Here is a 25,923-nt window from a genome sequence, read left to right on the forward strand (position 1 = left end):
AACACTGTTTGCAAAACTCACCACTCATGAGTTTCCCCTTGCAGGTCAGGACTGGGGGGCTTGAACCCAGGCCATTGCGCATTTTAATGCGTGTGATCAACCCAGGTGAGCCAACACCCAGTCCCAGATATATATAATTATGTATACCATATATAATTATATAAATATATATATTTTTTCTGACAGAATGAGAGAAAAACAAATGAAAGTCATAGGTGATGTACACAGGGGAAAGAAAATAGATTTAGAGACTAGAGCAAGTAGAAGTGAGAGTAATGATGCCATAACTCCATCAGAATGAAGCAATACCAGAGTCTTATTTCTTTATTTGTTTTTTCGTTTTCTTTTTACCAGAGCACTGCTTAGCTCTGACCTATAGTGGTGATGCTGGGGAGTGAACTTGGGACTTTTGGTGTCTCAAGCACAAAAGGCTTTTTTGCATAACCACTATGCTATCTTCCATGCCTTCTTTTATTATTATCACTAAGATTTTATTTATTTATTTATTTATTTATTTATTTATTTATGAGAGAGAGAGAGAGAACACAAGAACATCACCCTGGAACATACAATGTCAGGAACTGAACTCAGGACCTCATGCTTGAGAGCCTAGAGCCTTATCCACCCCACCGCCTCTTTGGGCAGCCAGAGTCTGGTCCCAGTGGAATTCCCCAGGCCTTGCTTCTGTGCAGACTCCAGTGGAACAGACTCAAAAGCTCCTTGCTCAGTAGTGCACTGACTGACCACTACTCTAACGTCTACGAAACAGGTCTTATGATTCTGGTTCTACCCACAGAGCTTGAATAGTAGCACCAGCAGCAAGCACGGGGAATGCTTAGTAAGCCATGCTATAAGGATATGTTTCTACTAATTCTCACAATCATCCTTTGGAGTTGGCACTCTTCTTACTTCCATTTTACAAGCAAGGAGATTGAATCAGAATTCAGACTCTTTCATGCTGCTTCTGCCATTGTACTGGCTCCTGTTTGAGAAATGTGTGGACTATGCCTGCAGTAGGTGCAGACTCTCCAGATATGCAAGATTAGCCAAAGAAAGCAATGCAGCACTTCTAGCCTGAGCCTCTCTCCCCTTTCTCAGTCACAAGAGCATTTTGCTACAGTAGAGGTGGTGAACCAATTTTGTGCTAGGGGCCATTTGATGTTTATAGCATCATTCATGGGCCTTGTGGAATTACCAACTTAAAAAATTAGCACTTAAAGTTGCTCTGAAAGAAACTCCTAGATTTATCAAATCACAAATCCGTCCTGCAGTTGCCTGGGCAGGGCCAGACCAAATACATTTTTTTCAGGCTACTTGTGGCCTGTGGGCTGGACATTCCCATTCTATGTTAGAGCCACTTAGTGTGCTATATCTGAGAGCTGAGAGCCAAGAAACAGATCACAGACTTGCCATCATCACACATCGCCTACGCAAGACATTTCTCACACTTTGTTGGAAAGGAGGATGAAGCACTTTAAACATTATAGGGCTGCTGATCTGGGAGGTGGCACAGTAGATAACGCATTGGACTCTCAATCATGAGGTCCTAAGTTTGATCTCTGGCAGTACCTATACCCAAGTGATGTTCTGGTTCTCTCTTTCACTAATAATTAAAATAGTAAAAAAAATAAAATAAAAAGTAGGGCTGGTTGGGATGGGAAGACAGTAATCAGTAATGGTATGTGGTATGCAAAAAGGCTGAGGCTTGAAGACCCTAGCTCAGTCCCCCCACAGCACCATAAGCCAGAGCTGAACAGTGAGTGCTTTGGTAGGTCTCTCTCCCTTTCTCCCTGTATCTCTCTCACTATAATAAATACATAAAACATATTCTTTATTATTATTTTTTTTTACCAGAACACTGTTCAGTTCTGGTTTATGGTGGTGCGGGGATTGAACCTGGGACGTTGGAGTCTCAGGCATGAGAGTCTGTTTGCATAACCATTATGCTATCTACCCTCCGCATAAAACATATTTTTAATGTAGGGCTCAGGGTGAGGGTAGTTCAGCAATGGAGCAGAGGGCTTGCATGCCTGAGAGCATTAGTTCTATCCTGAGCTCTGCATATACCAGAGCTGAGTGGTATCATGGTACTTTGGTCCTTCTCCCCCCCCCCAAAAAAAAAAAAGCCGCAGTTTGCAGCACCACCAGGCCAGATTAAGGGATGACAATATGGAAGACAGATGGCAGATGCATAGATACCACGCTCTTGCCTTTCAGTGAAATATTGTGTGTGTGTGTGTGTGTGTGTGTGTGTGTGTGTGTGTGTGTGTTGTAAACCTCCCCAATAAAATGGTTTGCTTTCCTCAAGTTAGAAGTGTGAACACATCTTTTCTTTAAATATCTGTGCTTGGCTGTTTTTTTCCCTGCCAATGTGTCACCATCTGCAACCCTCCCTTTGTGAGATGCTCTGATGACAGCAATCCTCTTGGAGAGTGCAAGTGCAGGCTTGAAGCGCGCAGTGAGCTGAGCCGGAGCGCCAGTGGGCGCCCAAGCAGGTCTGCACCAAGTGAGCCCGCAGCGTGCACGTCCGCGCAGGCCGTGCGCGGGTCAGGGGCTGTGTGTGCAGGTGCGCGCAGGTCCCCGGTGCCCTGGGAGAGGTGCGGTGGGACGATGCTTTCTCCCCGGCGCCTAGTGGGTCAGGCTGCGGCGTGGGAAGCTGGGCCTAAGACTAGAGAGGTCAGAGCCCCGGGCAAAGGCTTGCGCTCGAGGGGCGGCTCGCTGCAGGGTGCAACGCAAGAGAGGCGGGGGAGGCCTTTCTGCAGGGCCGGCAGCCAGACTTGGCACAGCGCCGCTGGATGGTGGGGTGCGCCGAGCGCGCTCCTCCCCCCTCGCACCCCTCCCTCCCGGGAGCCGCGGTGCGGGGAAGGAGAGGGCGGGGGGCGGGGAGCCCCGGCTGCAGCGATGGCGGGCAGCGGGGCCGGGCTGCGGGCCTGGGGGGGCACCAGATGCGGGGTGCCCTAGGGTGCTGCCTGCCCCGACCACACCATGAGCGTCGCTCTGCAGGAGCTGGGCGGCGGCGGCGTGAGTAGGGCCCAGGCTCGGGGTCAGGGGCTGTGTGTGCAGGGAGAGACGCTGGGGCGGAGGCGGGGCGGGGGGAGGGCGGAGGAGCTGAGGCGAGTAGGGTGGCTATGGGAGGGAGGGCTAGAGGGGCCCGACCCGGGAGCCCTGGAGGGACGCGGCTTCGCTGCCGGCCCGAGGGGCCCAGTTGGGCGATGGGGTGCCTTTTCCTGACCTCGGTGGGCGCCCCGACTATCTGGCAGATGGTGGAGTACAGACGGGCCACGCTGCGAGATGAAGACGCCCCCGAGACCCCGACGGAGGGCCCGGACCCCGTAGAGGTGGGCAGGGGCCCCCTCCGCTCCCGCCTTCCTCCCTTCTTCCCCGGGTCACCTGCGCCCTGGGACCCGCCATGACGCTGCGCAAAGCCTGGCTACCGCTGGAGGACCATCACCCTGGGGGAGGTGCCTAGTGGCCCTGGGGGGCCCCCTGCAAACCACCCCCACCCCTGCTTTCCTATGCTCCCCAGGTGGGCTTCCGCAAGAGGCCTGGCCGCCTCCTGGGCGCGCGCACCCGGCTGGAGCTGACCCTGGCCAGTGTCTCTCTGCTACTCGCGGCGCTGCTGCTCGGCTGCCTGGTGATTCTGGGGGGCCGCCGAGGTAGGTGGGCCACGCCGTCGCCCGCTCGCCCCCGCTAAGGGGGGTCCTCTCCCCTCCCAGCCTTCCTACTGCCACGCCCCTTCCAGAGTGTTCTCCGCTCCTCCTCGGCTGACAACGCCTGTCACCTGCCCATGACCCCCTGTCACAGACGCGTCCCAAGGCATCTGCCTTACAGAGGCCTGCATCCGCGTGGCTGGAAAAATTCTGGAGTCCCTAGACCGCGGGGTGAGCCCCTGCGAGGACTTCTACCAGTTCTCCTGCGGAGGCTGGATTCGGAGGAACCCCCTCCCAGATGGGCGCTCTCGCTGGAACACCTTCAACAGCCTCTGGGACCAGAACCAGGCCACACTGAAGCACCTGCTGGGTGAGCGGGCCTGGGGAGTGAGCTTGTGCCAGGGACATGCCTTCCTTGCCGGCCCCCAGCATGGGCCTGGTACTGAGTAGGCATACAACAAATACCATGAGTGAATGAATGGATGGATGGATGGATGAATGAGCACTTGGTTACTGACACCTTGGGGCTGGAGGTGACGAGCCTCTCTCTGTTGATGTGAGGAGGGGCCCTGGCTGTCCTCTGGGCCACTGTCGTGAGGTGCAGACATGGGGCTCCATAGACTGGGACGTTGGGGCAGTCTTCGTGGGTCTACACTAGGAGGAGTGTCCCCCTGGAAGACAAGGAGTGGGTCTCAGCAGGTGTCTGAGGCACCCTGCCCGAGCCTCCGGGGTCAACAGAACACCCACCCCACAGAAAATGCCACATTCAACTCCAGCAGCGAGGCCGAGCGGAAGACGCGGCGCTTCTACCTCTCCTGCCTGCAGGTGGAGCGCATCGAGGAGCTGGGTGCCCAGCCCCTGCGGGACCTCATCGACAAGGTGCGGCCCTGGGCCGGCTGTGCGGAGGGAGCCTTGGGGGTGGCTGCGGACAGCGCTCCCTGTGGGGGGGCGGAGCCTCCCCGATGGTCTCTTCTCAGATCGGTGGCTGGAATATCACGGGGCCTTGGGACCAGGACAACTTCATGGAGGTGCTGAAGGCCGTGGCAGGGACCTACAGGGCCACCCCTTTCTTCACCGTCTACATCAGCGCTGACTCCAAGAGTTCCAACAGCAATGTCATTCAGGTGAGGTGCCTATGAGGGTGCAGACCACCATTGTGCTGAGCTGAGCTGAAGCAAATGGTGTGTGTGGGGGGGATCTCCCTACAGGAGAGGTTCTGAACGGGGAACTCCTCCCTCCTCCCTTCTCTTCACTGTTGCAGGTGGACCAGTCTGGGCTCTTCCTGCCCTCCCGAGATTACTACCTAAACAGGACCGCCAATGAGAAGGTGAGGGAGTGTCAGAGCCCCCAGTCCTATGGGTGCCCATGCTTACCTGCCAAGTGCCCCAAAGTCAGAGGGTCTGGAGGCCTGTCCCACTTCCCAGTGAGCCACTGCCTTCCATCTTCCTGTCTTCTCTTCCTTTTTTAAAAAGGTTATTAGTACTTTTTAATATTCTTTTTTTTTTGCTAAATATTTATTCCCTTTTGTTGCCCTTGTTTTTTATTGTTGTAGTTATTATTGTTGCCATCGTTGTTGGATAGGACAGAGAGAAATGGAGAGAGGAGGGGAAGACAGAGAGGGGGAGAGAAAGACAGACACTTGCAGACCTGCTTCACCGCCTGTGAAGAGACTCCCCTACAGGTGGGGAGCCGAGGGCTCAAACCAGAAGCCTTACGCTGGACCTTGAGCTTTGTGCTACCTGCGCTTAACCCACTGTGCTACTGCCCAACTCCCTTTAATATTTTTTTTTACTTTTTATTTATTTATTGGTTAGAGACAGCCAGAAATTGAGAGGAAAGGGGGTGATAGGGAAAGAAACAGAGAGACACCTGCAACACTGCTTCACCATTCGTATAATTTTCCTCCTGCAGGTAGGGACTGGGGACTCGAACCCACATCCTTGAGCACTGTAATATGTGCACTCAACCAGGTGTGCCACCACCTGGCCCCAAATATTCTTATTTTTATGAGAGAGACCAGAGCTCAGCTCTGGCTAATGGTGGTACTGGTGATTTTACCTGGGATCTCAGAACCTCAGACATGAAAGTCTTTTGCAGAACCATATGCTGTTTCTTCAGCTCTTCTCTTAGCCTCCCTTCCCTTCCCTCCTCCTCCTCTTCCTCCTCTTCTTTTTAAGATTTATTTTTTACTTGTTTATTTTTTTTGCCAGAGCATTGCTTAGCTCAAATCTAGGATTTAAATAATTATTTAATTCAATTTTATTTTAAATTTTTTATTTTATGAGAGGAGAGAGAGAGAGAGGAAACAGAGAACCAGAACATCAGTCTGGCAAAACCAGGGATCAAACTCACAGCCTCATGTCTGAGAATCTAATGCCTTATCTATGGAACCACCTCCCAGGCTGGAGACTCGTTTATTCCTTAACGATAGAGAGGAGAGCAAGAGAGGACCAGAGCATCACTGTGGTACATGTGATGCTGAGATTCAAACTTGGGACCTCGTGCTTGTCAGTCCCACACTTTGTCCACTGCACCACCTCCCAGACCACCATTGGGGAAGGGGGTCTGTTTTAGAGCCATGCCTACAGGATGCTTTCAGTGTAGATGGGTTCACAGCCCTTCAAAGCTAAGAATGGTCTCTGAGACTCAGGATAGATAGATGCAGGTAGCCAAAGCTTATTCGGTGAGATTGAGTTGGGGGTGGGCCATGTAAGTTACCTAGGAGTGGGTGAGGGAGTGCTGGGGACAGAGAACCGAATGAAGAAGAAAGGCTAGGGCAGGTCTGGACCTGGGGAGGGGTCAGTTTGGCAAAATGTAGAGATGTCAGCAGGGTGAGAAGCTGGGAAGGAGAGTCAGGACTAGGTGCAAAGAAATAGCCAAGTGAGCTATGTCGCCAGCCCTCAAGTGCTGCCTGGATAGCTGACTGGAGCTAGGAAGCCACAACTTGCTCCAGAGCTGGAGAGAAGTGCTTCAGTGAGCAGTGCCTTGGAAAGCCAGTCTGACAGAGGAGTGAAATGTAGCTGCAAGGGAGGGAACTGGAGAGCAGTTAACACCTAAGGTGTTCCAGGCTTTGAGTCTGTAAGCACCAGACAGAGGAATCGAAAGGGTAAGTGCAGAAGACTTGATCAGGCCCGCATCAAGGGCTGGGAATGTAGCTCGGAGGAGGGGCTCATGATCTGCCTGTGAGGTCCTGGGCTTCATTTCATGCACCCCCTTCCCCAAACCAAGCCAGAGCTGTAAATTATTGGTGGTTGGGTATTATAAAAGCAGAGGATGGGGGCCAGGTGGTGGTGCACCTGGTTAGGCACACATTATAGTGCGCAAGGACCCAGGTTCAAGACCCTGTTCCTCTCCTGCAGGGGAAAGCTTCACAAGTGGTGAAGCAGGGCTGCAGATGTCTCCTTCTATCTCTATCTCCACCTCCCTTCTCGGTTTCTCTCTGTCTCTATCTAATAAATACATTTTTTTAAAATTTTATTTATTTATTTTCCCTTTTGTTGCCCTTGTTGTCTTTTTTTATTGTTGTTGTAGTTATTAAAGTTGTTGTTATTGATGTGGTTGTTATTGGATAGAACAGAGAGAAATGGAGAGAGGAGGGGAAGACAGAGAGGGGGAGAGAAAGATAGACACCTGTAGACCTGCTTCACCGCCTGTGAAGCGACTCCCCTGCAGGTGGGGAGCCGGGGGCTGGAACCCGGATCCTTACGCCGGTCCTTGCGCTTTGCGCCACCTGCGCTTAACCCACTGCGCTACCGCCCGACTCCCCAATACATTTTTTAAAAAGCAGAAGATGAAGACCAGGTAAAGTAGTCCAAATGGTGGTGGAATGGAGGGGTTCTGGGAGAATCGGGGTGTCTCTAGGAAGAGCCAACTTAAGTCACATGGGAGAAGAGGAGACTGAGTGAGGTGACAGGAGAGAGGCAGATGTTGGCATTAGACCTTTTCTCCCAGCTCTACCACCTGGTACAAGTCAGATGTATTTATATTTAGATAGAGACGGAGAGTGAAAGAGAACACAGCACCAAAGCTTCTTTCAGTGCGATGAGTGCTGGGCTCCAACCTGGGTCATGAACATGGCAAGGCAACACACTCTCCAAGTGAGCTATTTTGCCTGCCCACGAGCTTCCTTTTTTTTTTTTTTTTTCCCCTCCAGGGTTATTGCTGGGCTCGGTGCCTCCACCATTAATCCACTGCTCCTGGAGGCCATTTATTCCCCCTTTTGTTGCCCTTGTTGTTGTAGCCTCATTGTGTTTATTATTATTACCATTGTTGATGTTCGTTGTTGGGTAGGACAGAGAGAAATGGGGAGCGGAGGGGAAGACAGAGAGGGGGAGAGAAAGATAGACACCTGCAGACCTGCTTCACTGCTTGTGAAGCAACTCCTCTGCAGGTAGGGAGCTGGGAGGTTGATTCGGGATCCTTATGCTGGTCCTAGTGCTTTGCACCACCTGTACTTAACCCGATGCACTACCACCTGACTCCCAATTTTTAGTGTTTTAATATATATAGAGAGTCTCCAGGACACCAAAGCTATTGTTGTTGTTGTTACTGATATCGTTGTTGGATAGAACAGAGAGAAATGGAGAGAGGAGGGGAGGACAGAGAGGGGGAGAGAAAGATAGACACCTGCAGACCTGCTTCACCGCCTGTGAAGCAAGTCCCCTGCAGGTGGGGAGCTGGGGGCTCGAACTGGGATCCTTACGCCGGTCCTTGTGCTTTGCACCACATGCGCTTAACCCACTGCGCCACCGCCTAACCCACTGCACCACCGCCCGGCCCCCTGCCCATGAGCTTCTGCTCCAAGTGGCAGAGGTCTGGGGCAGAGCTGTCCGTCATAGACACATGGGTACAGTCTCTGTGCAGAGGGCTGTGAGAGCCTGGTGGTGTCTGGAGAAGGATGAGCGTGGCAGCATGATGAAGGCTTAGGAGAGGCAAGAGAAAAGGGAAGAGTGAGGTCAGGAGGACAGCAGGAGACAGCCCACCTGACAGAGCATGTACTTTCCCATGTACGAGGACCCAGGTTCGAGCCCCTCAGTCACCACATGGGAGCACTATGCAAAGGGGAAGCTTCACAAGTGGTGTCTCTCCTTCTTCTCTCTGTCCCTCTCACACTTTATCTACTTTTTAAAATATTTAATTAATGGTTGGGGGTAGATAGTGTAATGGTTATGCAGAGAGACTCTCATGCCTGAGGCTCTAAAATCCCAAGTTCAATCCCCAGCACTGCCATAAGCCAGAGCTGAATAGTGCTCTGGTAATAACAATAATAATATAATTTAATTTAATTTGATAGGACAGAGAGAGATTGAGAGATAGAGACAGGCAGATAGAGATGGATTTGTAACTCTCTTCACTGCTCATGAAGCTTCCCTCCTGCAGGTGGAAATGGAGTTTGAACCCAAGTCCTTTGTCATAGTAACATGCATACTTAACTAGGTGCACCAGCAACCAGCCCTCCTCACCCTTTATCTAAAAAGAAAATGAGGTGGGGGCACTTGTTTGAGCATACATATCACCATGTGCAAGGAACAGGTTCTAATGCCAGCTCCCCACCTACAAGGGGGATGTTTCAGGAGTGGTGAAGCAGGTCTGCAGGTGTCTCTGTTTCTCTTACCTCTTTACCTCCCCTGCCCCTCTCAACTTCTCTCTGTCCAGTCAAATAAAAAAATAAGAAGAAGGCCAGAAACAGTGGCCAATGGGAGTGATAGTTTGTAGTGATGGCAGCAAGCCCCAGCAATAACCCTGGTGACAATAAAATAATAATAAAAAAAAGAAAGACAGAAAAAAGAAGAAGAAGTGAGGTGTGCAGGAACATTATGGGTCAGGCTGAACATTAACCCCTCAAAGAAATAACAAGGAAAGCTAAAAGACGGGGAGCAGAGCTGGGTCCCACTGTGGGGGCCAACAGGAGGGAGTCTGGCCTGCAGCTCTCTGTGCAGCTGCGGCACAAAATGCCTCAGAGAGGATCAGCACGGGGACAGAAAGCTGGCCTCAGTGGATGCCATGCGGAGGGGCCTTTTGCATGCTTCACCCCTTCATTCTTGAGGTGTTTACCGAGCACCAGGCACAGAGCCCAAGGCCATGGTGAAGAATGAGGCACACACACCCTGCCCTTACAGAGTTCAGTGCCAGCAGAGCCCTGGGCATCAGGCCTGGGTATAGTTGGACTCTGCCAGCTGCGAGTCTGTGGTAGGAGTCAAACCACAGAACCTTCCCAGCCTCGTTTCCTGGCCTGTGAATTTAAGGGAAAACTGAGGCTTGCCTTCTGTAGTCGTGTGTGTGAAAGAGATGTCACATTTATAGCAACGACAGAGAGTGGGTGCCACGGATATGTCCTCATGGCCACCAAGTGCTGCTGGAAGGGAGGAAGCAAGGTGTGAGGCCAGCAGGAGGAGAGGTGGAAGAGGATTGGCATCATGTGGATTACACTCCCCACGGGGTCCACTCAGATCTTGTGGTTGGTGAGGTAGCACAGTGTAGAGTTTTGAATGCACAAGTGTGAGGTCCCAAGTTGGATCCCTGGCACTGTGTGCACCAGAGTGATGTTTTGACATCTCTCTTCCCCCTCCCTCCATCTCTGTCTCATAAAATAAGCCTTTGAAAAAAGAAAGAAAGACAGCAAGCTCAAAGGGCTTTCTTTGCATGACAGGAAGGCAAGGGCTGGCAAGATAGCATATCTGAGAGGGCACTGGCTTTGCCATATATGACCTTCGTTCTAATTCCTGGAACACCATAGAGGGGAACTTTGGTGGTATGGTTTTTCTCCTTTTCTCTTTCTTCCTCTTTATAAAAAAAAAAAATTGTTTGTTCAATAGAGAAATCGAGAGGGTGGGTGAGCGAGAGAGAGATCTACAACACTGCTTCACTATTCGTGAAACTTCTCCCTTGCAGGTGGGGACTGGTGACTTGAACCTGTAATGTGCATGCTCAGCCAGGCATACCACCACCTGGCCCCTTGTCTTCTCGTTCAGTCTGAGAACATTGACCCTGAGTGGTGAAATCCCAGTGATGACCAAAAAAAAAGGGAGTGAGGGAGGAAAGAAAAACGGAGCCTGGCCTAGAAGATAATGCAGTGATTCTGCAAGGCTTTCATGGCTGAGGCTTAAAATTCCCAGAGCAATCCCCTGTACCGCCATAAGTCAGAGAGGAGCAATGATTTGGCTAAGATAAAATGAAAATTATATATATGTGGATATGTCTGGAGACATCTATGTGGTTCTTTATAGATACAGCCAAAACCCTTGGGTTACTCCCTAGGGCAGCATAAAAAACAAAACAAGGTAGGAAAGAAAAGGCAGAGCAGTGGGCTGAGGAGACAGCACCATGGTTCTGTAAGAGACTTTCATGCCTGAGGCTCTGAGGTCTCATGTTGAAGCCCCAGCACCACCATAAGCCAAAGCCGAGCATTGCTCTGGTCTTTCTGTGTCTCTATGAATCTTTTTCCTCGTTAAAATAAATAAAGAGGGGCTGGGTGGTAGCGGACCTGGTTGAGAGCACATGTTACAATGCTCAAGGACCCAGGTTCCCGCCTCTGGTCCCCACCTGCAGTGGTGAAGCAGTGCTGCAGGTGTCTCTGTCTATCTCCCTCTCTATCACCCTCTTCCCACTCAATTTCTGACTGTCTCTGTCAAATGAATAAGATAATAAATAAATAAAATAAAATAAAATAAAGAAAAGAGAGGGCCATGTGGCAGCTGGACCACCCACGGGCCCATGTTCACAGGGCCCCGCTCTGTGCTCAGCCCTGCTCCAGCCCTGGGGGTGGGTAAGCTGTCATGACTCAGAACTGTGCCCTGTTGGAACTTCACCTTCTTGGGGGCATCGGTGACAAATCAATGTGATGCTGCAGATGGTGGTGAGCAGTAGGACAGACAGGAAACAGGGTCCTCCGACAGAGCACCTCTGCACAGGGGGAGACTTGACTGCAAGCAGAGCCAGCCCTGCCCACCTGGGTGAGTCTGGGCAGCAGGCAGCGGGCTGTGGAGCTGACAGGGGCCTTGGCAGGTGCTGGCGGGCCTACCTGGACTACATGGAGGAGCTGGGGTTGCTGCTGGGCGGGCAGCCAGCCTCCACGCGGGAGCAGATGCGGCAGGTGCTAGAGCTGGAGGTGCAGCTGGCCAACATCACGGCACCCCAGGACCAGCGTCGGGATGAGGAGAAGATCTACCATAAGATGAGCATCGCGGAGCTGCAGGTGGGGTAGGCGGGGACAGGAGCCACCTGGCGGGGGGGGGGGGGTAGGGGACCTTGCCTAGATTTCTTTCAGGCCACTGCCTGGGGCCACCAAACTTTGCCTGGTTCTCTGGCTCTCTGGGAAGACCCAGCTGCACTGCTGCTGGAACAGAAGTGTCTGCTTTTGCTCACCTCTCGTGCTTTATTTTTATCTTTTCTTTCTCTCTCTTTCCTCTTTCCCTTTCTCTGTTTTAAAAATATTTTTATTTTCTTTTATCTTGGATAGAGAGAGCCAGAAATAATTTTCTTTTATCTTGGATAGAGAGAGCCAGAAATAAAGAGAGGAGGATACACACACACACACACACACACACACACACACACACACATATATATATATAGAGAGAGAGAGAGAGAGACCTGCAGCCCTGCTTCACCATTCACAAAGCTTTCTCCCTGCAGGTGGGGACTGGAGGCTTGAACCTGGTCCTTGTGCACTGTAACGTGTGCTCAACCATGTGTGCCACCACCGGGCCTTTCTTTCCTTCCTTTCTTTCCTTCCTTCCTTCCATTATTTCTTTCTTAGTTTCCTTCCATCTTCCTTCCTTTCTTTCTTCCTACCACCAGGGTTATTGCTCTTTCTGTTTAATTTGATAGAGCAGAGAGAAATTGAGAGAGGAGGGGGACATAGAGATGGAGAGAGAGAGACACCTGCAGATTTGCTTCCCTGCTCATGAAGCATCCCCCCTGAAGGTGGGTGGCAGGGACTCAAAGGTTCTTATATATGGTAACAGGTACACTCAGCTGGATACTCCATTACCCAGATCCTGCTTTATTAAAATTTCAAAAGGATTGTACTTAATTATATGAGAGAGAGAGAGAAAGAGAGAGAGAGAGAGAGAGGGAAGCAGAGCATCATCCTGGCAGGTGTTGACAATAAAACTCTGGACCTCATGCTTCCAAGTCCAATATTGCAGCCACCACCTCCTGAGCTGCTAGCTCACCTCCCACTGGGCCATCTGCTGTCCCTTTCACATTATCTGGGGATGTGTAGAGGGAGGAGTACTTAAACATCTACAGCAAGAGCAGGGGAGACAGCATGATGGTTCTGCAAAAGGCTTTCATGCCTGAGGTTCTAAAGTCCCAGGTTCAAACTCCAACACCATCATAAGCCAGAGCAGAACAGTGCTCTGGTATGTGTGTGTGTGTGTGTGTGTGTGTGTTTATCTTTCTCTCTCTCTCTCTCTTTTTTTTTTTTGCCTCCAGGGTTATCGTTGGGGCTTAACACTATTAATCCACTACTCCTGGAGGCTATTTTTTCCCCTTTTGTTGCCCTTGTTGTTTATCATTGTTGTGGTTATTATTGTTGCTATTACTGTCACTGTCATTGGATAGGACAGAGAGAAATCGAGAGAGGACAAGAAGACAGAGAGGTGGAGAGAAAGATAGACACCTGCAGACCTGTTTCACCACCTGTGAAGTGACCCCCTGTAGGTGGGGAGCCAGGGGCTCGAACTGGGATCCTTACTCTGGTCCTTGCGCTTCACACCATGTGCTCTTAACCAGCTACTGCCTGGCCTCCTCTTTTTTTTTTTTTTGGCACCAGGCTTATTGATGGGGCTTGTTCGTCCTGCATGATGAATTCACCACTCCTGGCAGCCAGTTTTTCCATATATGTACTTATTATTAGATAGAGACAGAGAAATTGAGAGAGGAGGAGGAGATAGAGAGGGAGAGAGACACCTAAACCCTGCTTTACCACTCAGGAAGCTTTCCTTCCTGCAAGTAGGGACCAGGGGGCTTGAACCTGGGTCCTTGCACACTATAATGTATTCACCTAACCATGTGTGCCACTGCTTGCCCCCCTTTTTTCGATTTTATGTGACAGAGAAATTGAGAGAGGAGAAGGAGATAAAGAGGGAGAGAGAAAGAAAGACACATGTAGACCTGCTTTACTGTACTGCTCATGAAGCATCCCCAATGAAGGTGGGAAGTGGGGGCTTGAACCTGGGTCCTCTTGCATGGTAATACGTATGCTTATTAACAGGTGTGCCACCACTTGGCCCCCTCATTAAAATAAAAACAAATTGACAACAACTTGGACCAAGGAGATATCACAGTGGTAAAGCATAGGACTTGCATTATAGAGGCTCCAGGTTCAGTCCTGGCGTCACCAATAGCCAGTACCAAGGGATGCGCTAATACTCAGAAAGAAAAAAGAAACCTAGGAGATGTCCACAAAACAAGCAGAAGAAAGCAAGCTTTTCATCAGTAGCTGGGGGAGTAGCTTAGCTGGCAGAGCACAAGACTCGCATGCCTGAGACACCAGGTTCCATCCCAGGCACCATACTCACCTGGTGGTGCTCTGAGTTCTCTGTTTCTCTCATGTGAAACTTATTCTCATGAGAAGTAAACAAGGTCTTCACCAAATAAAACAGAATAAAGAAAAAGAAAAAGAAAGAAAAGCCAGCGTTTCTTGGAGGGACCTTAGGGCACCAGACCTCACTCCTGTTGCAGAATTTGGAGAAGTTGGGGGGTGGGCTGGAAGAGCAGCCAGGGACGTGGGGACCCCAAGTGGTGTCAGGACAGTGTTATTTCACCCGTGGCTTTGAACACAAGTGAGAGTCCGTGGGACTCAACCCTGTATCACACATAATGTTTGTCCTTGTCTAAAAAATGACTGGGGACAGGGAGGGGCAGGCAGTCAGTGGCACACCAAGTTAAGTGTGCATAGTACTGAGTGCAAGGACCGTCGCAAGGATCTCAGTTTGAGCCTCTTTAGGGGGGTCGCCTCACAAGCAGTGAAGCAGGTCTGCAGGTGTCTGTCTTTCTCTCTCCCTCTCTGTCTTCCTCTCTCAATTTCTCAAAGAATTGGACCAAAAAAAGTCACAGGAGCAGTGGATTCATAGTGCAGTCACTGAGCCCCTGCGATAACCCTGGAGACAAAAAAAAAAAAAAAATGTTTGGAGGGGAGTTAGATAGCATAATGGTTATGCAAAAAGACTCATGTATGGGGGTCGAGCGGTAGTACAGCAGGTTAAGTGCACGTAGTGCAAAGCTCAAGGACTGGTGTAAAGATCCCGGTTCGAGCCCCCGGCTCTCCACCTGCAGGGGAATCGCTTCACAGGCGGTGAAACAGGTCTGCAGGTGTCTTTCTCTCACCCTCTCTGTCTTCCCCTCCTCTTTCGATTTCTCTCTGTCCTATCCAACAACGAACGACATCATCAACAACAATAATGACCACAGCAAGGCTACAACAACAAGGACAACAAAAGGGGGAAAATGGCCTCCAGGAGTAGTGGATTCATGGTGCAGGCACTGAGCCCCAGCAATAACCCTGGATGCAAAAAAAAAAAAAAAAAAAACTCATGTCTGAAGCCCCCAAGTTCAGTTCCCTGCACCACCATAAGCCAGAGCTGAGCAGTGCTCTGGTTAAAAAAAAAAAGTGCTCGGGGGCTATGGTGTACCTCTGTTCAAGCCCCCAGCCCTCCTGTAGGAGTGAAACTTCAAGGACTGTAAAGCAGGGCTGCAAGTGTTTCTTTTTCTCTCTCCCTCTCTGTCTCTTCCTTCCTTCTCAATTTCTTTTTGTTTATGAAGAAGAAGAAGAAGAAGAAGAAGAAAAAAAAAAAGCCACTGGGAGTGGTAGGTGTGTCATGAAGGCCCAGAGCCCCAGTAATAACCCTGCTGGCAATAAAAAGTGAAAAGGCTCTCAGATTGAGCCCCACCCCCACCATGGTTTAACAGCTGCTGGCTGTTGCTATGGTGATGATGGACAGGCTCCCAGGCTTTAGCATGCCACTGGGTGTGGCATCGTAGGCTAGAAGCCAGGCCCAGGCCCGTAGGCAGGGAGGCTTGATTTTGTTTTGTTTGTTTCTCTCAGGCCCTGGCCCCCTCTGTGGACTGGCTGGAGTTCTTGTCTTTCTTGCTGACCCCCCTGGAGCTGGGGGACTCTGAGCCTCTGGTGGTGTATGGAACGGATTATTTGCAGCAGGTGTCGGAGCTTATCAACCACACTGAACCCAGGTGTGGGACAGCCCTGTTGGGGGGGAAAGGGGGAGTAGAGGTGCTCAGGGCTCTGCAGGTCCCAGACAAGGACTGGGTGTAGGGACTGGGCACAGTTGCCCAGGTTATGGGCATCCCAAACACTAAAACAGGATTCTGTAGGCCATTTCCCTGGACTGGGGGGTTCTGCAGGCAGGGCCAGGGAGAGATCTGGGACTCCTATTCATGCACTAGCTCGATGGTTTGGAAGGGACTCAGTACCCTGCCTGTCCTTTCCTCCTGTTCTATCTGGGTGCCAGCGTCCTGAACAATTACCTGATCTGGAACCTGGTACAGAAGACAACCTCCAGCCTAGACCGACGCTTTGAGGCTGCACAAGGGAAGCTTCTGGAGACCCTCTATGGTACCAAGAAGGTGGGCTTCCTGACCCTGCCCAGTCTAGCTCATGCTGCATACCTACTGTGTGTTGGGCACCATTACCTCATGGTATCCTCTAGAGCATGGGGTTAGGGACCATGCTGATCTGGGTTGCACCCAAATCCTTCCTTCTTTCCCCATAGGAGCTGGGGAAGACCACCAGGCCCCTCCAGTTCCCCACCCCCTGGTGTGTAGGTCAGGAAACCCCTTGCAGAGGTGCCATGAGAACTGAGTTAATGTAAGCAAAGCACCTGCTGATATGTGTGGGCAGTAGTGAGGAAGTTGAATATACATTTTAGTTCAGGTGAGGGACATGGCCTCACAAGCTAAGCAGGTTACATTTGGGGGGATGATTGCTCCTATTGAGTGGGACAGCACATTCAACTGGGGGCATCCGGAAAGATTGCTCTGACAAGGTGACACTTGAAGGATAAGTTTTCTGGAACCAGGAAGGTGACTTAGTAGCCAAGCACGTGCCTTGCTTGTGGGAGACCCTGGATTTGCTTTCATGCACCTTATAAAAACAAAGACAGGAGGCCGGGCAGTGGTGCACCAGGTAAATCACACATAGTACTAAGTGCAAGGATCTGGGTTTGAGCCCCTGGCTCCCCATCTGCAGGAGATGCTTCATAAGCAGAGAAGTAGGTCTGCAGGTGTCTATCTCTTTCCCTCTCTATTTCCCTCTCAAATGGGAAAAGTGGCTGCCAGGAGCAGTGGATTTGTAGTGCTGGCACTGAGCCCCAGTGATAATCCTGGAGGTCGAAAACAAGCAAAAAGCAAAGACAGACCTAACCAAACTGACCACTGTAAATGGAGCAGTTCCGTGGGGTGTCCCTCCCGCCCCACCCCCATCTCTCTCTTATGTGCACACTCACACATGTAGTTTAAAAAGAAAAGATAGAGGTTTCCCAGAAAGCAAGGAAGGAAGGACATTCCTGGAAGAAGCAACTGAACAAATCCCCAAGACATAATGACTGTGAAAGTGTCCTGCCATGAGACTGAGAATGGAGCAACTGGAGACTTGAGGGTGGTGAACTGAGCCTCCAGCAGTTCATGAAGGGGCTTGGCTACTGTACTAACAAGCCCAGCCCTCAGTGAAATAGCCCGTGTGGACGGACAGTGCATTGCTTTGCCATGTGTACAAGCCAGGTTTGTGCCCAGCCCCTACCATATGGAAGGAAGCCTTGGTGCTGTGGCCTCTCACTCGCTGTGTGTCTATCTAAAAAAGAAGTTTGGATTAGTTCAAGGATGAGGACCTGTGGGTTTTCAGCAGAGGGGTAATAATAGATTTGTGTGTTAGAGTTTCTGGCTGGTCTGTGGAGGATGAATGGACCGGGCTGAGATGAGATAGGAGGCCACAGCAATCTTCAGACCAGAGATGGTAGTGTTGGAGGGCAGAGGAGGGACATTTGAGGTGACGAGAGATAGTAAGAAGTGGAGTTGGTTGAAATGATGGTAAAGGACAAAGGAGATAGCATAATGGTTATGCAAACAGACTTTCATGCCTGAGACTCCCAGGCCCCAAATTCAATCCTCTGCACCACCATAAACCAGGACTGAGACATGCCTTGGTAAATAATAATAATAGTAATAGGCCAGGTGGTGGCACACCCGGTTGAGCACACTCATTATAGTGCGCAAGGACTCAGGTTCAAGCCCCTGCAGGTTCATTCCCACCTGCCGAGGGAATGCTTCATGATGCAGGTGTCTCTCTCTATCCCTCTCTATCACTTCCCCTTCCCTCTCAGTTTCTCTCTGTCTCTATCCAAAATTAATAAATAAAAGTATGTAAAATTAAAATGATAATAAATGGTGGGGGAGACAGCATAATGGTTATGCAAACAGACTCTCATACCTGAAGTTCTGAGGTTCCAGGTTCAATCCACAGCACCACCATCAACTAGAGCTGAGTAGTGCTCTGGTAAAAATTAATTAATTAATTAAAAATAAATAAATGTAGGGGGCGGTTGGTAGTGTAGTGGGTTAAGTGCACAAGGTGTGAAGCACAGGGACTGGTGTAAGGATCCTGGTTCGAGCCCCTGCTCCCCACCTGCAGGGAGGTTGCCTCATAAGCAGTGAAGCAGGCCTGCCAGGTGTCTATCTTTCTCTCCCCCTCTCTGTCTTCTCTCTTGATTTCTCTCTGTCCTATCCAACAACAGCAATAGCAACAATAACAATAATAATAACAACAAGGGCAACAAAAGGGAAAAAATGTCTTCCAGGAACAGTGGATTTGTAGTGCAGGCACAGAGCCCCAGCAATAATCTTGGAGGGAAAAAAACACACGTTATGTTGGTAGATTGAATGCTTGGATAGGGAGGTGGAAGAACCCAGGTTTCTGGCATGAGGAGACTGACCAAATGTGAGATGAGGCAGTGGAGTCCAGCAATGACTTCTGAACCCAATGGGCTCTTGGAGAGCTGAGCTTCTTGCGAGGCTGGGCTGCAGGGGTGGGCACACTTCACGCTGTTGCTCTTCATTTGCCTCAGAGTCTGAGGCCCACATCGGGGCCTCCGTTGTCCAGAGCTGAGAGGGGCTGGCGGGAGGACTGAACCATCTCTGAGAGGCCCTGTCCCTTGGCAGTCCTGCACACCGAGGTGGCAGACCTGCATCTCCAACACGGACGACGCCTTGGGCTTCGCTCTGGGCTCCCTCTTTGTGAAGGCCACGTTTGACCGGCGGAGCAAGGAGATCGTGAGTCTCTGAAGTGCTGCCAGCGCTGCCTCCCCCTCCTTTTTTTTTTTTTTTTAAATCAAGATTCACTGACATTGCGTATGGTGGGGCGGGTCAGTAGGAGGGGCTGGGAGCTAGCTCACTAGGTAGAGTTCCCACTCTACGGTGTGGAAGGACCCACCAGCACTATGCAAAGAGGAAACTTCATGAGAAATTGAACACTGCGTGTATCTCTCCTGTCCTTGCTCTCTGTCTCTCACCCTCTATCTGGAAAAAAAAAACAAAAAACGAATACAGGGGCGGGACGGTAGTACAGTGGTGCCAAGCACGAGGACCGGTGCAAGGATCCCGGTTAGAGAACCCCCCACCTGTAGGGGGGTCGTTTCACACAAGCAGTGAAGCAGGTCTGCAAGTATCTATCTTCTCCCTCTCTCAGTCCTCCCCTCCATTTCTCTCTGTCCTATCCAACAACAATAGCAACAACGATAAACAATAAGGGCAACAAAAAGGAAAAAATAGCCTCCATGAGCAGTGAATTTGTAGTGCAGATTCGTAGTCCCAAGGATAACCCTGGAGGCAGAAAACTTAAAAAAAAAACAAAAAACAAGAATCCACCAGTGGTGGCAGAACTATGTTGGCTTGGAGCCCTGGGGAAACTCTGGTGACAGCAAAACAGAACAAAACTGGAAGGAATGTCATCAGTAAGCTACCTGGCTAAATATGGGTGGTGGGGTTATCAGGACTTCTTTCTGTATTCTCCTAGTTTTCTTTTCTTTTTATTTATTATTTTATTGCCACTAGGATTATCACTGGGGCTCAGTCTACCAGTAGCCATCTTTTCTTTTTTATTTATTTATTTTTCTGTTATACTTGATAGGACACAGAGAAATTAAGAAGGGAGAGGAGGGGAGTCGGGTGGTAGCTCAGCGGGTTAAACGCACGTGGCGCAAAATGCAAGGACCGGCGTAAGGATCCCGGTTCAAGGCCCCAGCTCCCCACCTGCAGGGGAGTCGCTTCACAGGTGGTGAAGCAGGTCTGCAGGTGTCTATCTTTCTCTTCCCCTGTCTTCCCCTCCTCTCTCCATTTCTCTCTGTCCTATCCAACAACAACAATAACAACAATAATAACTACAACAATAAAAAAAGAGCAACAAAAGGAAATAAATAAATAAATGAAACAATTTTTAAAAAGAAGGGAGAGGAGAGGGCAGGGGTAGCATAAGATAACATAATGGTTGTACAGAGACTTTCATGCCTGAGGCTCCAAAGTCCTAGGCTCGGGGCAGGGTGGCGGCACACCTGGTTGAGTGCATATGTTACAGAGTCCTAGGCTCAATCTCCCATACCACCATAAGCCAGAGTTGAGCAGTGCTTTGGTAAAAAGAAGAAGGAGAAGGAGAAGAAGGAGAAGAAGGAGAAGAAAAGAAAGAAGGGAGAGGAGATAGGGAGGGAGAAAGAGGAGAGACACCTGCAGATCTGCTTCACCACTTGTGAAGCTTCCCCCCTGCAGGTGGTGTGTGAGGGCTCAAATCCATGTCCTCATGCGTGTTAATTTGTGCACTTAGCCAAGTGTACCACCACTCAGCCCCATTTCCCTAGTTTTCTACAGTGATGTTTGTTGCTTATGTGATTAGAAGAAAATGTATTTATTAGGATATCATAGTGAATGTGCTTAAGGTATTTCTTACAAGAATATTTCTGGTGGTGTTATTTGTAAGGGAAAAAATGCAAGTCCAATCACAGGGGAGTGGAAAATTAATCTTGATGAGGATAATTATGAGGCTGAATAAGAACTGCAAATTTATGATAACCTGGGAGGAGGCTCAATGGATAAAGCCTTAGACTCTCCACATGAGGTCCCAAGTTCAATCCCAAGTTCAATCATCACAATTGCCAGAGTGATACTCTGGTTCTCTCTCATAAATAAATCTTTAAAAAATATATATAAAGAATAAGTGATGGGTGGCTGGGCAGTGGTGCACCAGGTTAAGTGTACATAGTACAAAGTGCAAAGACCCCTGCAAGGATCCTGGTTCGAGCCCCCACTTGCAGGGGAGTTGCTTCACAAGCAGTGAAGCAGGTCTGCAGGTGTCTATCTTTCTCTCTCCCTCTCTGTCTTCCCCTCCTCTCTCCATTTCTCTCTGTCCTATCCAAAAAATGGGAAAAATGGTCACAGCAGCAGTCAATTCATTGTGCAGGCACCGAGCCCCAGTGATAACCCTAGAAGCAAAAAAATGAGAGAGAGAAAAAAGGTGACCATTTATCTCTACGTGAAAAAAAAATGGAAGTTTAAAAATATATATGCCGTTGTCTGGGAGGTGGCGCAGTGGATAAAGCACTGGACTCTCAAGCATGAAGTCCTGAGTTCAATCCCCAGCAGCACATGTGCCAGAGTGATGTCTGGTTCTTTCTCTCCTATCTTTCTTGTGAATAAATTATATATATATATATATATATATATATATATATATATATATATATATATATGCCACACGATATAATCCCATGTTATCTGTGTATATCCTGCCAGGAAGACAAGCATTTGTTATCTCTGAGTGAAGGCTTATAAAACTGGCCTGTGGTCTTCTCTCACTTTTCCAAACTTTCTGCTATTAATGCCTTCCTTTCATAACCAGATACAATCAGTGCATGATACTCAATGATAACTTTTGTTCTGTTAGCTTATCAGTTAAAGCTTTTGATGAATTACCTGCAACCACCCACAACCCCAGTACCTTGGCAAATCCCTCTTGCCTGTGCTTCTCTCCAGATGCTCAGGCAGGACAGGAAGGAGGCCAAGGTGGGCAGGGAGAAAGGACTCTGGCATGTGGGTGGCAGCTGACTTCCGCCCTCTCTCCCAGGCCGAGGGCATGATCAGTGAGGTCCGCTCGGCCTTTGAGGAGGCACTGGGTCAGCTGGTTTGGATGGATGAGAAAACCCGCCAGGCAGCCAAGGAGAAAGTGAGCCATGGCCGGGGATGGGGCGCCACCTGGAGATGGAGTGGGGATAGAGCTCTTTCGGCGCCTGGGCAGGGAGCTCCTTAACCTGCTCTCTCCAGGCAGATGCCATCTATGACATGATTGGCTTCCCGGACTTTATCCTGGAACCCAAAGAGCTAGATGATGTTTATGATGGGGTGAGTACCTATGCACACAAGTGCTGAGTTCCATCCTTGGGTGGGGTGGGAGGCTGCTCTCCGGCTCCTTCACTAGAACCCTGGGGTGGGGAGGGGAGGGAAGGGGAGGGGAGGGGAGGAGAGGTACTGGATAGTCCCTTTGGCTTTAGGGCTGGCTGTATGTCCTGAGTGCTTGTTAGCCTTAGACTCTAAGTCACTGCCTAACCTCAGACAAGCTCTAGAACCCCCACGGGCCTCAGTTTCTTCATCTGTGAAATGAGGGTCCTAATTGGAGTGTTGGAGAATGAAAGGAAAAGGAGCTGAGGAAATGGCATAGTGGCTCACACAACAGACTTTCATGCCTGAAACACCAGAGCCCCCTGGTTCAGTCCCCTTCCCTACCGTAAACAAGAGATGATCAGTGCTCTAGACACACACGCACGCGCACACACACACACACACACACACACACACACACACACACACACACACACCAGCACACACCCCATACCTGGAAGGCAGCTATGGGTGAGTACCCACTGATCTTGGGCATATGAAGTCCTGAATTCAATCTTTGTTATCCTGTGTGCTCTGGTTCATTCTCTCTCCATCTCTCTCTTTTCTAGTTTGTGTTAATAAATAAATAAATAAATAAATAAACAAAAAAGAGGGAATAAGGGCAAGAGAGCTAGCTAGCATAATGGTTCTGCAAAAGACTTTCATGTGTGAGGGTTAGGCTCTGAGATCCCAGGTTCAGTCCCCTGCACCACAATATGTCAAAGCTGAGCAGTGCTCTGGTGTGTGTGTGTGTGTGTCCTTTGCATCCCATTAAAATAAAATATGTATTTTAAAAGCAGGAAATAAAAGGATATCAGACATTAAGCTCCTGTACTAGGAATGCTTGTCAAGTCCTAGCAGCTATTACTTGCTGGCTGTTTCCCTTCCCCTTGACTGAGGCTGCAGAGGGCCTAGACTATAGCCAGACAGGAACTCCGATCTTCTCCAGTGTGCTCTTTTTTTTTTTTTGCTTTCTTCTTCACACCATTCCCATAGTATGAGGTTTCTGAAGACTCCTTCTTCCAGAACATGTTGAACCTGTACAACTTCTCTGCTAAGGTGATGGCTGACCAGCTCCGCAAGCCTCCCAGCCGGGACCAGTGAGAATGGGGGCTGGAGTCACTGGGGCAATGGGGGGGGGGGCCTAACCAGAGGTGCCAGGTCCTAGCAATAGGTCAGGCCTGCTGGGCTGGGCTGGGGAGGGGCAGAGGAAGAGCCAGGAGTGCCAGCTCCTCCCTGCCCCTCCCCCAGGTGGAGCATGACCCCCCAGACGGTGAATGCCTACTACCTACCCACCAAGAACGAGATTGTCTTCCCAGCTGGCATCCTACAGGCCCCGTTCTACGCCCGCAACCACCCCAAGTGTGTATGAGGCAGGAGGGACTGGATGCCAGGGCCTGGGGTGGGGGGCAGTGCCAGCGGCTAAGCTGGGAGTGGGGCCAGATATGGGGTTCAGAAGATCCCGCCCACCTTGTCCTCACTCAGTGTCCCTCACCTTGCAGAGCGCTGAACTTTGGTGGCATCGGTGTGGTGATGGGCCATGAACTGACACATGCCTTTGATGACCAAGGTAGAGGTCACTGGGACTGTCCCCACTGGCCTGGACTTTTCCATTCACACACACCAGAGCCTCTGCAGTTGAGGTCCCTGGAGTCCACTGGCCCCCAGGGACTGAGTTCTGTTCCTGGTTGGTTATCCTCAGGGAGAGAGTACGATAAGGAGGGGAACCTTCGGCCCTGGTGGCAGAACACGTCGCTGGCGGCCTTCAGAAACCACACGGCCTGCATGGAGGAACAGTACAGCCAATACCAGGTCAATGGGGAGAGGCTCAATGGTCGCCAGACGCTGGGGGAGAACATCGCTGACAACGGAGGCTTGAAGGCTGCCTACAATGTGAGTGCTGGCCGGCCAGCCCCGTCCTAGGAAAGGGCCCTGTGGGTGGCTGACAGACAGGCACCCCCAAACCCAGGCTTACAAGGCATGGCTGAGGAAGCACGGGGAGGAGCAGCGGCTGCCTGCCATGGGGCTCACCAACCACCAGCTCTTCTTCGTGGGATTTGCTCAGGTACCATCCCCTCCCGGTCCCCCCTCCCTCGGGCCTGCAGGAAAGCAGAAGAGGGATGGGGTCTGAGGTTCCCAAGGAGATTTGAGGAGGCCTGGCTGGGCTTGAGGGAGCCTGTGAAGAGGCCCAGAGAGGGAAGGCTCACCTGCAGGCTTTTGCTGACCTCCAAGGGCAGGGCTGCCGGGCGGGGGGGTGGGGGGAGCAGGAGTGAGCCTCATCAAGTTCCTGTGAGGTGGCTGTGGAGGAGGAAACTAAAACTTGGGGACAGAGCTGCCCTGGAATGAAGTAAGTGGCAGAGCGGAACTCAGGCAGGGTCTCCTGTGATTCCCAGCAGAGCTGCCATCTGGGCACCCCAATGCCCAAGGCTGCTCCACCAGGCCTGCTGGGGGCCAGGGAGAATGGGTGTAGCCGGCTGCACTGAGCCCTTTTCCAGAGCAGAGAGGCTGGGGCAGTGGTGGCCGTGTCCCTGGGGTGGCTCTGAGGTGGCTGTGTCCTCAAGCTTGATTGCACCGGACACCGTGCGTCCTCGTGTCTGTCCCGGCCTGCAGGTGTGGTGTTCGGTCCGCACACCCGAGAGCTCTCACGAGGGGCTGGTGACGGACCCCCACAGCCCTGCCCGCTTCCGCGTGCTGGGCACCCTCTCCAACTCTCGGGACTTCCTGCACCACTTCGGCTGCCCTGTTGGCTCCCCCATGAACCCAGGGCAGCTGTGTGAGGTGTGGTAGGCCTGGGAGGCGAGCAGGTGGGTGGGCATGGGGGGGCATGTGTGCTTTAGGCTTTGGAGAGGGCTGGCCCCTCCATCACCACAAGTGAGAGCTAGTCCCAGTCCCCCCCCTCCCACCCCCAGCCACCACATCGTGCCTCTGCTTTGGGGGCGCCCCTGCCTCCTGCAGAGCTCCCACCATTCACTGTGACATCCCTCCTAGTCATCCTGCCTGGAGGAGGCCTGGGGAGGTGGGGATGGAAGGCAGTTCACCTCTGCTGGCCACGGGCCTGCTGTCCTCTGACCCCAAGGACCTGGGTGGGAGCCTCCACACTCAGTGCTCCTTCCAGCCCCACCTTGGGGTGGGAGAACCTCCTGGCCCAGCTCCTTATACTGCTGCTGTCAGTCCTGCTGCCCGACTACCCTGTGACAGACCAACCTGCCCAGCTCTCAGCCTTCACAAGGTGCCTACTGCCCCAGCAGCCTGGCTCCCAGGGAAGGGACAGTCTGTCCAGGGAGGAGCCACTACTTCCTGTGTCAGACGACCCCCTGGACAGTCCAAGAATGTAGCAAGAGCAGGGAGAGGGAGGGGAGAGTTTATTTTTGCAGAGAAGTGGGTGGGGCGGGAGTGCTCTTGGCCCTGTAGGACCCTGTGCCAATAAATAGCCGCTCCTCAGCCAGCTGTCTCTGCCTCTCTCCTGCTTCCGTCCCTTCCCTGAAATACCCACGGAGCACCTTTCCTGCGCGTCCTACCCTCGTCTAGCTCATCCCCTTCTCACTCCCCAGACACATGAGACTGACATCTGTTGAACTTTTTGCATTTTTATTTGTGAGGGATAGGTTACCAGACTCTAGGATGACAGCGTGTAGTTCCACGCCTCACCCACCACTAAAGTTCTGTCCTAAAGAAACCACCACCGTTTTCACAGTCTTAGAAACTGTTTGCTTGCTTCTGTTTTGTTTGTTTTTTTCAAGTTCATGTGTATCAGTTCTCTAGATTCCACAAATGAGTGAAACCACCTGGTAGTTTGTCTTTTTATCTTTATTTATTTATTTATTCTCTTTTGTTGGCC

At 50.9% G+C, this 25,923-nt stretch overlaps 1 protein-coding gene across 2 annotated transcripts in view; it reads left to right on the plus strand.

The window, feature by feature from the left end:
* ECE2 (endothelin converting enzyme 2) overlaps positions 1–25,532 on the plus strand; it is a 54,986-nt gene extending 29,454 nt beyond the window's left edge. Inside the window, exons 1-19 of one of the 2 annotated variants that reach the window (XM_060172064.1) lie at positions 2,864–3,021; positions 3,261–3,338; positions 3,527–3,656; positions 3,805–4,020; positions 4,405–4,529; positions 4,628–4,774; positions 4,912–4,985; positions 11,655–11,844; positions 15,703–15,845; positions 16,124–16,238; positions 18,825–18,935; positions 21,775–21,873; positions 21,972–22,049; positions 23,082–23,185; positions 23,337–23,447; positions 23,588–23,655; positions 23,788–23,978; positions 24,055–24,150; positions 24,696–25,532. In XM_060172064.1, coding sequence (XP_060028047.1) covers positions 2,986–3,021; positions 3,261–3,338; positions 3,527–3,656; positions 3,805–4,020; positions 4,405–4,529; positions 4,628–4,774; positions 4,912–4,985; positions 11,655–11,844; positions 15,703–15,845; positions 16,124–16,238; positions 18,825–18,935; positions 21,775–21,873; positions 21,972–22,049; positions 23,082–23,185; positions 23,337–23,447; positions 23,588–23,655; positions 23,788–23,978; positions 24,055–24,150; positions 24,696–24,872 — 2,289 coding nt within the window. In that variant the 5' untranslated portion in view covers positions 2,864–2,985 and the 3' untranslated portion in view covers positions 24,873–25,532. Of the gene's footprint in view, positions 1–2,863; positions 3,022–3,260; positions 3,339–3,526; positions 3,657–3,804; positions 4,021–4,404; positions 4,530–4,627; positions 4,775–4,911; positions 4,986–11,654; positions 11,845–15,702; positions 15,846–16,123; positions 16,239–18,824; positions 18,936–21,774; positions 21,874–21,971; positions 22,050–23,081; positions 23,186–23,336; positions 23,448–23,587; positions 23,656–23,787; positions 23,979–24,054; positions 24,151–24,695 lie in introns of those variants that run through there. The other variant, XM_060172063.1, reaches the window with a different exon arrangement.
* The last annotated feature ends 391 nt before the right edge of the window (positions 25,533–25,923 follow it).

This window comes from Erinaceus europaeus, chromosome 14 (assembly GCF_950295315.1).
Source record: "Erinaceus europaeus chromosome 14, mEriEur2.1, whole genome shotgun sequence".
Classification (NCBI taxonomy): domain Eukaryota; kingdom Metazoa; phylum Chordata; class Mammalia; order Eulipotyphla; family Erinaceidae; genus Erinaceus; species Erinaceus europaeus.